General features: G+C 40.0%; 1 protein-coding gene and 1 long non-coding RNA gene across 3 annotated transcripts in view; one reads left to right on the top strand and one right to left on the bottom strand.

Annotated features, from left to right (window-relative positions):
- Window positions 1-13,434, top strand: part of GSDME (gasdermin E) — a 77,398-nt gene extending 63,964 nt beyond the window's left edge. For both annotated transcript variants that reach the window (XM_047694579.1, XM_047694578.1), the window contains exons 9-10: window positions 9,577-9,650; window positions 12,458-13,434. In XM_047694579.1, the coding sequence (XP_047550535.1) occupies window positions 9,577-9,650; window positions 12,458-12,688 (305 nt within the window). In that variant the 3' untranslated portion in view covers window positions 12,689-13,434. The remainder of the gene's footprint in view (window positions 1-9,576; window positions 9,651-12,457) is intronic.
- Window positions 8,702-13,482, bottom strand: LOC125080643 (uncharacterized). The gene is made up of 4 exons (XR_007121442.1): window positions 13,409-13,482; window positions 12,163-12,217; window positions 10,795-10,908; window positions 8,702-8,970 (listed from the first exon to the last, which is right to left on the bottom strand). It is a non-coding gene; the product is annotated as an uncharacterized LOC125080643 (long non-coding RNA).
- Between the last annotated feature and the right edge of the window lie 1,767 nt (window positions 13,483-15,249).

Raw genomic sequence — 15,249 nt, 5'->3', positions numbered from 1 at the left:
GTTTTTCTCTGATAGACGTGTTTCACCTAGCATTATACTCCCTAGGTAGTATGTACTTGTGCATGGCAAGATTTCATTCCTTTTTATGGCTAAGTAATATTCCATTGTGTGTATATATGTGTGTGTGTATACATATCTCACATCTTCTGCATTCATTCATCTATCCATGGACACTTGGCTGCTTCCATAACTTGGCTATTGTAAATAACACTGCAATAAATATAGGTGTGCATGTGCCTTTCTGAATTACTGCTTTTGTATTCTTTAGGTAAATACCTGTAGCGCGATTCCTGGATGTTAGGGTAGTTCTATTTTTAACTTGTTGAGAAACCTCCATACTTTTTCCACACAGTGGTTGTACCCGTTTGCATTGCCAACAACAGTGCAGGAGGGTTCCGTTTTCTCCACATCCTTGCCAACACCTGTTGCTTCTTGTGTTGTTGATTTTAGCTATTTTGACAGTTGTGAGGTGATAACTCTTTGTAGGTTTGATGTGCATTTCCTTGATGATAAGTGATGATGGGCATCTTTTCATGTGTCTGTTGGTATCTTTATGTCTTCTTTGGAGGAATGTCTGTTCATGTCTTCTCATTTTTTAATTGGATTGTTTTTTTGGATGTTGAGATATAGAAGTTCTGTATAAGATTTGAATACTAACCCTTTATTAGAGAGGACAGTGCAAATATCTTCTCCATTGCTGCCTTTTAGTATTATTTCCTTGCCTCAGAAGACATACCTAGAAAAGAGTTGCTATGCTCTTTTCTAGGATTTTCATGGTTTCCTGTCTTATATTTAGCTCTTTAATCCATTTTGAGTGGTCCAGTTTCATTCTTTTGCATGTTGTTGCCCAGTTTTCCCAGCACCATTTGTTGAAGAGATTGTCTTTTTCCCATCGGATATTCTTTCCCGCTTTGTTGAGATTAACTGACCATATAATTGTGGGCTTATTTCTGGGTCTTCTCTTTTGGTCCAATGATCTACAGGTCTGTTTTTGTGCCAGGATCATCCTGTTTTGATTACTGCAGCTTTGTAATATAACTTAATATCCAGAATTGTGATGCCTCCAGCTTTGCTTTGGTTTTTCAAGACTACCTTGGCTATTAGGAGTCTTTTGTGGTTCCACACAAATTTTAGAATTGTTTGTTCTAATTCTGTAAAAAGTGCTGTTGGAATTTTGATAGAGATAGCATTATATATGTAGAATTGCTTTGGGTTGTGTAGATATATTAACAATATTTGTTTCTCCAATATAAGCACACAAAATCTTTTCCTTTATATTGTCCTCAATTTTTTCATCAATATTTTATAGTTCTTGGAGTACAATCTTTTATCTTTTTAAGTTTATTCCTAAGTATCTTATTATTTTTGGTGCAACAGTAAATGGGACTGTTTCCTTAATTTCTCTATCTGCTGCTTCATTATTGGTATATAGAAATGCAGCAGGGGTGCCTGGATGGCTCAGTTGGTTAAGCATCTGTCTTTGGCTCAGGTCATGATCCCAAGGTTGTGGGATTGAGCCCTGCATCAGGCTCCCTGCTCAGTGGGGAGCCTGCTTCTCCCTCTCCTGTCACTCCCCCTGCTTGTGCTCTCCTGCTATCAAATAAATAAAATCTTTAAAAAAAAAAAAACAAGGAAAGAAAAAATGCAATGGGTATCTGTAGATTGATTTTGTATCCTGCCACTTTACTGAATTTGTTTATCCATTTTAGCAGTTTTTTTGATGGGAGTCGTTTGGGTTTTCTATATATATAGTATGTCATCTGCAAAGAGTGAAAGTTTGCCTTCTTCCTTGCCAATTTGAATGCCTTTCATTTATGTTGTTGTTGTTGTCTGATTGTTATGACTAGGATTTCCAGTACTGTGTTTAGTAATATTGCCAAGAGTGGACATCATTGTCTTGTTCCTAACCTTAGGGGAAAGGCTCTGTTTGTCCCCACTGAGGATGATGTTAGCTGTGGGTTTTTTTATAAATGGCCTATATTATGTTGTAGTATGTTCCTTTATACCTACTTTATTGAGGGTTTTTTGTCATAAATGGATGTTATACTTTGTCAAATGCTTTTTTCAGTGTCTATTGGAAATTATCATATGGTTCTTATCTTTGATCTTATTAATGTGATGTGTCATGTGATTGATTTACAAATATAGAACCACCCTTGCAATTCAGGAATAAATTCTTGGTCATGGTGAATGATTTTTTTAATGTATTATTGGATTCTGTTTGCTAGTATTTTGTCGAGGATATTTGCTTTTATGTTCATCAGAGATCTTGGCCTGTAGTTCTTGTTTTTTTGTGGTGTCTTTAATTTTGGTATCAGGCTAATACTGGTCTCATAGAATGAATTTGGAAGTTTTCCTTCCTTTCTTATTTTTTGGAATAGTTTAAGAAGAATAGATAAAACTCTTCTTTAAATGTTTGGCATAATTTGCTTGTGAAACTATCTGGTCTTAGAGTTTTGTTGGGAATTTTTAAATTGTTGATTCAATTTTGTTGCTGGTAATTTCAAATTTTCTATTTCTTCCTGCTTCAGTTTTGGTTGGTTATGTTTCTAGGAATTTATCCATTTCTTCTAGGTTGTTCAGTTTGTTGGCATATAGTTTTTCATAATATTCTCTTACAGTTATATTTCTGTGGTGTTTCTAATCTCTCTTTTGTGATTTTATTTATTTGGGCCTGTTCTCTTTTTTCTCCATAAGTCTGGCTGGTGACTTATCAATTTTATTGATTTTTTTTTTTTTTTTTTTCAAAGAACCAGCTCCTTGTTTCATTGAGCTTTTCTATTTTTTCATTTCTATATCATTTATTTCTGCTCTAATCTTTATTATTTTCTTCCTTCTGCTGACTTTAGGTTTTGTTTGTTCTTTTTCTAGCTCCTTTAGGTGTAAGACTAGGTTGTTTGACATTTTTCTTCCTGAGGTAGGCCTGTTTTCCTACATACTTTCCTCTTATGAGCACTTTTACTGCATCAAAGTTTTTAGGGACTATTATGTTTTCAGTTTCATTTGTTTCCAAGTACTTCTTAATTTCTTCTTTCTTTTCCTGGTTGACTCACTGATGATTTAGTAGAATGTTATTTAACCTCCTTGTATTTGTGGTCTTTCCAGATGTTTTTCTTGTTGACTTCTAATTTCATAATGTAGTCAGAAAAGATGCATGGTATGAATTTGATCTTTTTAAATATGTTTCAAAGGTTTGTTCTGTGGCCTAATACATGATCTGTTCTGGAGAATGTTCAATGTGCACTTGAAGAGAATACACTTTCTTTAGGATGGTATATTCTGAATATATGTTAAATCCATCTGGTCCATCGTGTCTCTCAAAGCCACTGGTTTTTTTTTGTTGTTGTTGTTGATTTCCTGTTTGGATGATCTGTCCTTTGATGTGTGTGGTATTAAAGTCCCCTACTATTATTATAGATTATTTCCCTATGTTTGTTGTTACTGTTTTATGTATTTGGGTGTCCCCATGTTGACTGCATAAGTATTTACAATTGTTATATCTTCTTGTTGTATCATTTCTTTTATTATTACATAGTGGTCTTCTTTGTCTATTATTATAGCTTTTGTTTTAAAGTCTTCTGTCCAACATAAGTGTTGCAACTCCGGCTTTCTTTTGATATCCATTTGCATGATAAATGTTTCTCTATCCCCTCAGTTTCACTTGGCAGGTGTTTTTATGTCTAAAATGACTCTCTCATAGGCAGCATATAGATGGGTCTTGTTTTTTTTTAATCTATTCTGTCATTTTATGTCTTTTGTTTGGAAAATTTAGTCCTTTTTCCATTCCAAGCATTGTATTTGTCTTTTTTAAAGACAGGTGGGGCAGAGAGGGAGAGAGATAATCTTAAGCAGATTCCATACCCAGCACTGAGCCTGACTTGGAGCTCGATCTCAGGACCCTGAGGTCATGACCTGAGCCAAAATCAAGAACTGGATGCTTATGGGGTACCTGGGTGGCTCAGTCGTTAAGTGTCTGCCTTCGGCTCAGGTTGTGATCCCAGGGTCCTAGGATTGAGCCCCGCATTGGGCTCTCTGCTCGGTGGGAAGCCTGCTTCTCCCTCTGCCCCTGCTTGTGTTCCCTCTCTCACCAAGTCTCTATCAAATAAATAAATAAAATCTTAAAAAAAAAAAATTGGACGCTTAACCGACTGAGCTACCCAGGTGCAAACCTCATTCCAAAATATTATTGATAGACATGTATTTATTGCCATAGATATATATGTATATATAAATGCATATGTAAATGTAAACATATAGGTATATATGTGTTTATGTATACGTGTGTGTATATATATATATATATTTTAACTTGCTGTGCAGTTTCTGGACATTTTCTCTGATCCTCTTGTCTTTTATGATTTGGTTTTCATTAGTGATACATTTGGATATTTAAAAAATTCTTTGCATATTCATTAGTGGTTTTTGATTTGTGGTATAACATCTTCTGCATAAAGTAGTCTATATTAAATTGGTGGTTGTTTATGTTTGAACCCATTCTTTATTCCTCCTATCCCCATGTTTTAGGTATATGGTGTCATATTTTACATCCTTTATTTTGTGAGTTCCTTGACTGATTTTTTTTAAAGATTATTTATTCATGAGGGACAGAGAGAGGCAGAGTGAGAAGCAGGCTCCCTAAGGAACAGGGAGCCCAATGTGGGATTTGATCCCAGGACCCCGGGATCAGGACCTGAGCCGAAGGCAGGTGCTTAACCATCTGAGCCACTCAGGCACTAAGCCTTGACTGATTTTTCACAAAAATATTCAATTTTAGTGCTTTTTGTGTTTTCTACCTTCATACTATAATTTTTGGTCTTTCCTTTCCACTTAGAGTTCCCTTTAATATTTCTTGCAGGGTTTAGTCGTTGTGAGCTCTTTATAGTTTTTGTTTGGGAAACTCTCTTTCTACTCTGAATATTAGCCTTGCTAGACAGAGTATTCTTGGATGCCATTTTTCCCATTCAGCACTTTGAATATATCATGGTACTCCTTTCTGGCTTGGAAAGTTTGCTGAAAACTCCACTGACAGCTAATTTATGGGGTTTTCTTTGTATATGACTCTCTTCCTTGTTTTACCACTTTTAATACATTTTCATTATCACTGTGTTTTTCTAATTACAGTATGTCTTTGTGTAAATCTGCTTTTTTGGGGTTTCTCTGTGCCTCCTAGATATGTTTCCTTCCCTGGTTTAGGGAAGTTTCCAGCTATTTCTTCAAATAAATTCTCTGCCCCCTTGTCTCTTTCTTTGGACTAAAAAATATGAACATTATATTTGATGGAGTCACTGAGTTCCCTATGTCTGTTCTTATTTTGCAGGATTTTTTTTTCTCCCTATTTTGTTCAATTTGATTACTGTCTTCTAGGTCATTAATTCCCATACTTCTAGTCTGCTGTTTATTCCATCAAGCATGTTTCTCACTTTATTGGGCTCTTTATCTCTGCTATGTTATTTCTTCTCTCTTGTGTTAATGGTCTCACTGATGTGCTTCACTCTTTTCTCAAGTCCAGTGCATATTCCTTTGATCACTGCTTTAAATTCTTTATTAGGCATGCTATTACATCTGTCTCACTTTGATCTCTGGCCATGGTCATGTCTTGTTCTTTGATTTTGGACAGATTCTCTGTTTCTGTGTCAGGAAAGTTAGTTCTGTCTCCTATACCTGAGGGTAATGACTTTATGAATAAGAGGTCCTACATGTAGTTGCTACAGTATATTGTGTCGCGTTTCCCATGGCCTAGCACTTCTGGGAGTGTCTCCAATGTGTCCTGGTGTCTTTATCCTTCACACTGGTCATTTGCCTATTGTGGGCAGGGTTTGGTCTCTGGTTTGTATGTGGCACATTTTACCTAGGTGTGCTCTTGTCTGCATATAATGAGATCTCTCACTGCGCCACAGGAACTGAGGCCTCCAAACTTGCAAGTCCGGAGACACAATATTGGCTGGAGTTTGGGGCAGTCTTCTGGGGGAGGGGCCTACTCTCCTGAGACTGAGGCAAGCATGAATGGAAAGGGCAATTCTTCCAGACCACAGGGCTTGGTGTAAATGAATTAAGACCAAGTGTTTGCATTGTGTCGGTTCCCACAGATGGCCAGTTCCTATATTCCTGGAGGGGGTCTCTCCATGAACCCTGTCTCTCTGATGAGCAAACAACCTCCCCACTATGTGCTCTAGGTACCCTTCACATTCCTGTCTCCAGGCTCTATGTTCACAGGATGTTTGCAGCTGCCCTTGGAGTGAAGACAGGCAAATGTCCTCCAGGCTCTCCTGGAGCCAAGCACGGTAACCTTTAAAACTCCCGGCTTTAAGCACCACTGGTTGCATGGAGTCACAAAATATGAGCCCTTCTGCTTTCCAAGCCAATTGTTTTCCCTGTGTGTTCTCCTGTATGCTAGTATATCTTTTGCCCTTCTCTGTGACCATGGCTCCCTTCTCACTGCTTTTGCCATAATCCATTTCTCTCCTAAGCCACATCTCTGTCCTTTCTACCTTGATTGCTGTGGCCTTTTCTCTACCTTTATTTGTGGAGTTTGTTCTGCCAGTCTTCAGATAGATTTCTGGGGTATTTAGGATGATACGATAGTTACCTAGTTGTATTTGTGGAATGAGGCAAACCTTGGGTCCTGCTATTCAGCTGCCATCTTCCCCTCCTTCTACAAGTAGGCCTCTATCACAGAAAGACTAGGGGGGGTAGTAGTCAGCCAAGAACTGTCTCTCCATTTGTTATAGTCCCATAGGGCCCAGGCTCTCAGGCCTACTAGCCACCAGAGCCAAGTGATCAAGAGGTATTCACTGGCTGGCAGCCTAAAAACTAGAGCATCAGACTTGTGTAATAGCATCCCTCCAGGAGATACTGTTCCCTTGGAGTGTGGCAGAGGAAGGATGCAAAGATGGTAAGCACTGGCCACCATCCTCACAGTGTACTCCAGCAGGCCCCTTGATCTTTTGAGAGGTCTGCCCTCCAGATTGCTGCTTTAAGATAACAAATCTCTTTCACAGAGAGTCTGGACACCTTTCAAAGGGCTGCCTTTTTGCAGATAGGTTCATGGGCAAGACGTTTAAGAACCATTTCTCAGCTTGTTATAGCCTTGTGGATCTCAAGAACAGGAGCTCCATCGGCTTTCAAAGCAAGATATCTGGGGAGCTGGTCTCTCCAGTGCCTGTCTTAAAAATGTGGGGTTCAAACTCTTTGCTCCTCAGAGAGAAGCTTTTTTTGTTCCCTTCCAATTGTGGGTCACTGTGCCAAGGGTGGAGTTTATGGTGAAATTGTGTCTCAGCCTTTCCTACTTGCTTAGATGTCCGTTTTATTTGCCAGATGTGTAGAAGGTGCTCTGGTAGTTTTGTTTTCCAAGGCAATTGTTCTGTATGTAGCTGGAAGTGAATTCAGGATCTTCCAACATAGCCTCTTCATGCTTACCTTGTTTAAAGCAGTTCAATCCCAGCATCTTGCCTGTCTCTTGAACACTTTCTCAACACCACCTCAACCACTTAGTGACCTTAAGCATGAACTCCCTCGGTGTCATTTGTAAAACATAGTCATAATATGGAAGAGGGCTGAAGTAGGAGAAAATAATTATCGTGCCTGCAGGAAATTAAAGTAGTAAAATTATTTGGTAAGCTCTATAAAGCAGATGCTGTTACTTCATCCTTGTGGCCCTAGCACCATACTCAAAATAGTGAATGACCATCTGCATAACGTGGAACTAACGCATTTCCAAGAATAAGGGTGGTGGTGGTGGGGAGGGGGGAGTGGATGATGATGATTAAATGGAACTCAGGAGCCACCTGAAAAGTGAGGGAATGGAAGCATGAACAGTGGAGGTGATGTGTGACAGTGGTTCAGCTAGGACTTCATGTCCCAGGTGACTTTGTCATTGCCCTTCCAGTGCTGTGATCCTTCCACCAGGGGACACTTCCCAGCTTCATCTTCCTGACTGGGGATAAGGGCCTCCTTGATAATTTGTTGACTATGGACCTTTTCTGTGGGCAAATGCACACACAATATTTAAATGTAATTTTAGGGGATTCTCAAGCAGGATCATTCCCTGGAGCTGCCCCATCCTCTAGCAGACTTCCTTCCTTGGGAATAGGCTATGTTACATCGTACTCTGCTGGATCAGAACCTCAGTGGCATGCTATTTATAAGAGACAGGTTCTTGAGTGGTTCCTGGGCCAGATGATGTAGCAGGTGACTCTCTCCTCTCTTTTGCCTTCTCAGTTCAAAGGTTATATCCTGAGGGATTTGGTTCTTTTGGAAACTGCATCTGTTTTATCCTGGTTGGTATTTGAAATCTATTTTGAATAACATTGACTTGGATTCCCTTTCCCTGAGACTTGGCAGGGCCCTTCTGGTGCAGCCCTCCACCAACTAATTCTGTCACTGGTGCCCCTTGTGTTGAACTAGTGGTGGGCTGGGAGGTTCTGCAGTGCCACCCCTTAGTCCACCCACATTGCATTTTTCTCCCCAAAATGACTAATGACCCAAGTGGAACCCTTTATATTTTACCCTGTTCTCTGACATCTGCAAAAACCAAACTATGGTTGGTCAGAGGAGGAAACATGCTCACAGAGGTATACCCAAAGTCGCACCAGCGCTCAAACACACCTCTTGTCACCAAATCCTAGTTTTTATATATATAATATATATAAAAAAATTTTTTTTTAATTCAGCTAGATTCAGTTTAGATGATCCCAGTTTTGTTGGCAACATCCAAAGCTTCATAGGAGCCAGTTGAACATATGCCACCATCTTTCTCTGGGGTCTGATCAGGGTGTTGCCCTTAGCCATGTCAATGTCCTAGAGCTTCTTCACAGCCTGCTTGATCTGGCGCTTGTTGGCCTTGACATCCACAGTGAACATAAGTGTGTTGTCTTCTGTTTTTTTCATGGCTGACTAATCAGGGGGAACTTGATGATGGCATAGTGGTAAAGCTCGTTTCTCCTGGGGTGCACTCTTTTGAAGATATTTGGGCTGTCCAAAAGTAGATGACATGTGGAGCTGCCTGAGTGGCTCAGTCAGGTGTCTGGGATCAAGTCCTGTGTCAGGCTCCCTGCTTAGCAGGGAGTCTGCTTCTCCCTCTCTCTCTCCCTCTCAAATGAATAAATAAAATCTTAAAAAAAAATAGATGTATTTCAGCATTGCTTTCTTGGCCTTCAAAGCCTCCTTTGACTTTGGGAGGGGCAGGGGCTTCCTTCTTTCCTTTGTGAAAAGATAGGTTCTACTTTTCTTTTTCTTTTTTTTTTTTTTCAGATTTTTTTTTTAATTTTTTTTATTTAGGTTCTACTTTTCAATATGATTTGCTTTTTCTAGAGTCTGTACAGTTCTTCTTGATTGGCAAACTGAAATGTCAAGGACTATCCTCTAGTGAACACAGGGCTCGTTACTTTTTCCATCTATTTTCTAAAAGGCCTTTGCTGCCTGTTTAGCACCATTCATTCATTCATTCAGTGATTACTGAGCATGTCCTCTGCTGGGAGAGCACTAAAGTATAAATTAGATACAATTCAGGGGCTGACCTGTTCCCATGGATTTTTTGGTTTTGTTTTTTGGACATTGACTGATTTTTGTCTCCTGCAGAAATGCCAGATAATGCAGGAGCTCTGCTGGGTGCTTGCTGTAAACTCCAGATTATTCCTTCGCTGTGTCACTTGGTAAGGAAATTTTCAGTGGGGATGGGCACTAACAACCTTTAGGATTTTTCATCTACAGTAGCCCCTCAAAATAGGTTAAACCAAGTATTATTGCTAACCTGACTTTTTTTATACACCATCCACATCACACCAGACATCCTACCCTATAGGAAGACTGAGGCTGAGAGGAAAGCATTTGTACAAAGATCTTGCTTGCAGAGCTAGGACCCAACTCTCTCATTAGATTCTAAATCTCAAGCTTTTCCCACTGTTTTGAGACCAAATTTTGGCTAAGGTTTGGTTGTAACTTTGCAGGGAAGGGGCCTGACATCCTGTTACTTGTAATGGCAGTGCTAGGCCTAGACCGGTTTGATTCAGCTCTGCATCTAATTCACCAAGGAGGTATTTGAGAGAACTGCTTTGTCTCAGATCATTAGCTTTATGTCCTAAAGAAATTTCATGGCAAGAGCAAGAGTTAGGTGATGATGACCTTAACCCTAGCAAGTCAAGATTAAGCTTTTCCTTTTTAAATTACAAACTGGGTCATTAATAGAAGGAGCCATGAGTAGGCTGCCCAGAAGCCACTCTAATGGGCAGATGTTGTTCAGCCTGGGGCAGAGTAGCTGAGCACACCTGGCTGGATTAATTACTAAGAGCCCAGACCAATATGCTCTGTAGGCTCAAAAGAGCAAAGCTCAGAGCTCTGCTCCCAGATCTAGGAAACAGGTGTTAAGATTAAATGCCTGGCCAGGATCCTGAAATTTGTTACCCATCCACTAACACCATGCTTAGTGCCTTAGGTATTTCTTTGCCTAGCAAAGACATCTGAATAAGGCATCATTCTAAGGAGCAGTTTGGAACCCATTCACAAATGAAAATAGATTCTACCCATCCAGAGGAATGCTGGGTTCTTATACTTTGACCACTAAAACTGAACTACTTGGAAACATGCCAGCATGTATGTTCTGGGGCCAGCTGTGGGTCAAGTCTGGTGGTATAGTTGGGATATGGAGACAATAAGTACCATTACCTGTGTGCGGTCATTAGGATGGCAGTAGGTGAGTGCTTAGCATTTCCCAGATTACCCTTAGTAAGATTTACAAAATTACCAAAATATCGCAAGAACACATTAGCTAATTCCCTTTCCCAACAAACTCACACTTACTTGTCATCTTCCTTGCAGTCAGCATTAGATTTGATCTTCGTGTTCCTTGCAAGTTCTTCTTTGTTGGTCCTAGAGTAGCCAGGACACATTTGGAGTTCCAGGATGACTGGTATTCTACGCTGACACAAAACAACCCACCCATAGAGTCATTTGCTTTTCCAGGGCTGCTTAACATAGACAAAGAAAACATTTTCCTTTAAACAATTTCCTGGGCATCTTCACATAATCTGACCTAGATAGTGAGGCTCCTGCCTCCTGGAGGAATTTGGGTGTCAAATGTACCTGCATTCCTATGTTCTCTTGTCTGGTGCCCAGAGTAACTTCGAGAGCCTTTCGGAAAAGCTTTTAGAATAGCATCAGGTGGAGTCATCAGTGGAGGCTGTTATTGCCTCACCACCCTTTGCGTGACTGTAAGTGCCTGTGGGCATGTGGGGCTGGCAGCTGTTCAGAGAAGGAACCTGGATGCTGCCCAGACTGCAGACACACAGTCTGCACTAGTGGAGTTCATTCTTAAATTACTGGGATGTGATTCTTCTACCAGAGAGCAGGCCTAATCCACTTTCTAAAGCAAAATTGAGAGTTTCTGATCTTGGCCAAAGGCTGGTATAAAGCCTGTGGTAACACTGTGTGAGTGGTAGTTGGTAAATCTACATGGTGTAGACCTATCAGGCTTAAGTACTTTTATAGTCAAGTGACTGCTGCCCTTCGGGGCAAGCTTTTAGTAAGGTTAGCATTGCTTAGGACATTTCTGGAAAGCTTTTGGATTCCCTTCAGATTCAGTTGAAATTCATACATACTTTATAATTACTGAAGATTAAAAAAAAATAAGTAAACCTATAAAGATTAGCCAATTTGATTTTTACCAGGCATTCAAAACCAGATGAGATTAATTTAGAGAGTACCAGTAAAAAAAAATGAAGTGTCACAAAATTTCAGATGTTCTGAAAACTTGCAATTAGTGCAGCATCTGAAGTGGCCTCTCTGAAGAGCTAACATTCATTCAGCACATTGAGGGCCATGTCTTATGACAGACCAGGGCTCTGGGCTTCTAAAAAGCTTAGGTTTTAGAAAACAGACTAAACAGTTACTGTCAAGAGGATAGTTTCAGAAAGACAGTAGGGTAATAGTGGCTGGGATATGGGGGTAGAAGGGAGAGTATGAAAGACCCTTCTGAAGAGGCATTGCAGAAGACAATGAGAGATGAGAAAAAAAAGGATTTACATGGAACTCTGGAGGGAGTGTCCCAGGTAGGAATAGCAAGGGCAAAGGTTCTTTAGGCGGGAAGCATTACTAAACAGTGGTACCTACCCTTTTGAGGAGATCAAGCAACTATTTAAGAAATAAAAAGAAAAATCAAACCATACATACTGTTTCTATGGGAAAGTTACATTCTGAAGTTTCTCATCTCCTGAAGTTACGGGATCTAATAGAAGGTAGAATTCAGAGTGGAGATTCAGTCAGAACTCCAGGCAAATTGGAAAAATCAGGTGTAAATTCCTGGCCGGGGAGAAACCGCTCTTGTTACATCTTAAGGGTTTTTCTGCACCACTTGGGGAATTTAAAGAACAATAACAATTTAATTCATCTAGAAATACATTATTATTTAGCTATGTGGATTATCTGTAACATTTTTAAGTGAATTTGCTTAAATGTGTCATTTCAGCTCCGTGCTCTCTCTGATGATGGAATATCTGATCTTGAAAACCCAGACTTGGCTCCTCTGAAGGATATGGAAAGGTTTATGATTGTGCAGCGTTTGTTTGCCTCAGCTGACATGAACCTGGAGAGACTGCAGTCATCTGTGAAAGTTGTCACCCAGAAGGACCCTAACATTTTCCCACTAATTCTTTATATAAGCCTAAATGGACTCTGTGCTTTAAGCAGAGCACATTAATAGCACCATATGTGAATTACAAATACATGTTATCAGCCAAGGCTGGGTATTTTCCAGCATTGTTAAGATACTACTGAGTTTAGCCACTAGGTACTCTATAAACAGTTTTTCATAAAAGGCCTATGCTGATGACCCAGTGTCTAAGTTAGATTCTAGCATCTGAAGAGCTAGAGGATGGTTGAGAATTCTAAGCCAGTGTACAGATTTTTTTTCACAGAAAAAATGGGTCCATTTATTTCTTCTATACAAAAACAGCTGAATATGACACTTTGATCCAAAAATTCATTTTAAATCGTGAATGCTATAGGAAGACAATTAATAGAAGAGCCTGTGTTATAGATGTGCTGATTGACAAATGAACTGTAAATGCCATTATAGTACATATACTCTGCTAAACAAAATTACACTAATCTAGTAGCAGGACCCCCTTCCTTAGGGGTCTAGCTATAGACATTTTCTTTTGTAATGCTTTGACGAACACACCAATTCTATGTCTAGAACAATGCAGATTTCCCATGCATTCTCGATTTTTAATTTCTAAAATACCACATACTGTATCAAAGGGAACTGTGTATATTTTACATTGTTTGAAATTCTTCTATAAATAACTTGAAGTGTCTCTCTAGTGCCTCTGATTCCATTGCCACTAACTATTGGGGACCTGAAACCACTTTTCCTTAGCAAAAAGTAGCTAAGACTTCCTCCTAAAATTAGTCTTACCTTAGGAGCAGGGAGGATAGAAGTAGCAGTTGTTGAAAGAGAAATGTGTTACTCAGCATATTTTTTTTTAACCTCAACATCATCTATTTCTCGCTTTTCTGCTCTTCAGATTTTAATGAACATTAACATGGAAGAAATGAAACAAAATAACCCTTTCATCACCTCAAAAATAAGACAATCTTATGGAAATACTTCCAATACATGAAAAAAAAAAGAGTTGTACACTGTGTGGCAACAACAGAAAAAGCACCTTATAACAAACTGGAAAGGAATCTGCCAAAGTGAATAGTTGTGCTACAACGGTGGCACTATATATGCCTTTTTGTCTTTCTAAGTTTTATAAACAAAAAATTGATGGCAGATTTCCTAAGAATCAACTTGTGTAAACACATAGCTACACATCACAAGGCAGTGGGAAGCTCCTTTAAAAGTCTACAAGAAACTGGACAGTGATTCCTTTGGGGAGAGGATTTAGAAGTTGGGACAAGAGGCTGGGGTGTTACCCTTCTATTCCTGTTATAATTTTGTATATATTAACCTCTTAAAAAAACAACCAACCAGGGGCGGCTGGGTGGCTCAGTGGGTTAGAGCCTCTGCCTTCGGCTCAGGTCATGATCCCAGGGTCCTGGGATCGAGCCCCGTGTCAGGCTCTCTGCTCAGCAGGGAGCCTGCTTCCCTTCCTCTCTCTCTGCCTGCCTCTCTGCCTAATTGTGATCTCTGTCTAATAAATAAATAAATAAAATCTTTATAAAAAAAAAAAACAACCAAAGCCAAGCCAAACCAAAAAAAAAGTCCAAAAGCAACAGAAACTAAAAGATCAGCTTCAGGCAGAAAGAAAAAAGGCCATCCCAGCACATGCCAAAAAGTTTGGGTTACATCAAATAGACAGCTAAGGCATTTGGCCATTTCTACAACTATCAGCTAGTTACTCTGTTGGACTGTGTCTTAAAAATTTGGAATTAAGGGCGCCTTCTGCTCAGGTCATGATCCCAGGGTCTTGGGATCGAGCCCCTCATCAGGCTCCCTACTCAGCAGGAAGCCTGCTTCTCCCTCTGCCACTCCCCATGCTTGTGTTCTCTCACTGTGTCTTTCTCTAGCAAATAAAATCTTTTAAAAAATTTGCAATTAAAAAGGATGTAGCCATATGCTGCTACAGGTCTCCCCAGCCTCCCAGTTATTGCCACGCCTTAGCAGACCCCACTGTGACATGGTGGGCAAAGTAGTGCTGGGCATGCTCGAGTGGGCTTCCAAAAGGCTAAGTAACTAGTATCTTCATCACTACAATGAACTAGTATCCTCATCACCACATACGATTAATTGTAAATGTACATTTACATTTGTAAGCAAATTCTGGTAGACCAGATACCTAGAAAACAGAAAATAGAGTATTTTCCAGAACAACAGAAGTGGAAAGCCACCTTCACTCAAATGTTTCCATGACCACTCGTCTTTTTCCAAGTGGCTGCAGGAAGAGTCAAGAAGCACTTCTGTTAGGGTCCCTCAGGTGTCCATAATCTAATAATCCCTAGAACCTGTGAACATGTTACCTTATGTACCAAGAAGGGACTTTACAGATGTGACAGATCCTGAGACAGAGATTATCCTGGATTATCTGGGTGGGCCCTTAGAGGGCAGAAGAGTCAGTGAGAGACTTGGCCAAAGAAAATGCAGGAAAGATGAGGCACGGGAAGGATTCAGTGCTATTGCTGACTCTGAGACAGAGAGAGGTCATTTCAAGAACAAGAGAGCAGTCCATGTGACAGCCAGTAAGGAAGCGGGGACCTCAGTTCTACAACAGCATGGAATTGCAATCTGCCGCCAACCTGCAAGAGCCTGGAAGA

Source organism: Lutra lutra, chromosome 11 (assembly GCF_902655055.1).
Source record: "Lutra lutra chromosome 11, mLutLut1.2, whole genome shotgun sequence".
NCBI lineage: Eukaryota > Metazoa > Chordata > Mammalia > Carnivora > Mustelidae > Lutra > Lutra lutra.
This window is presented reverse-complemented; position numbering and strand designations above follow the sequence as displayed.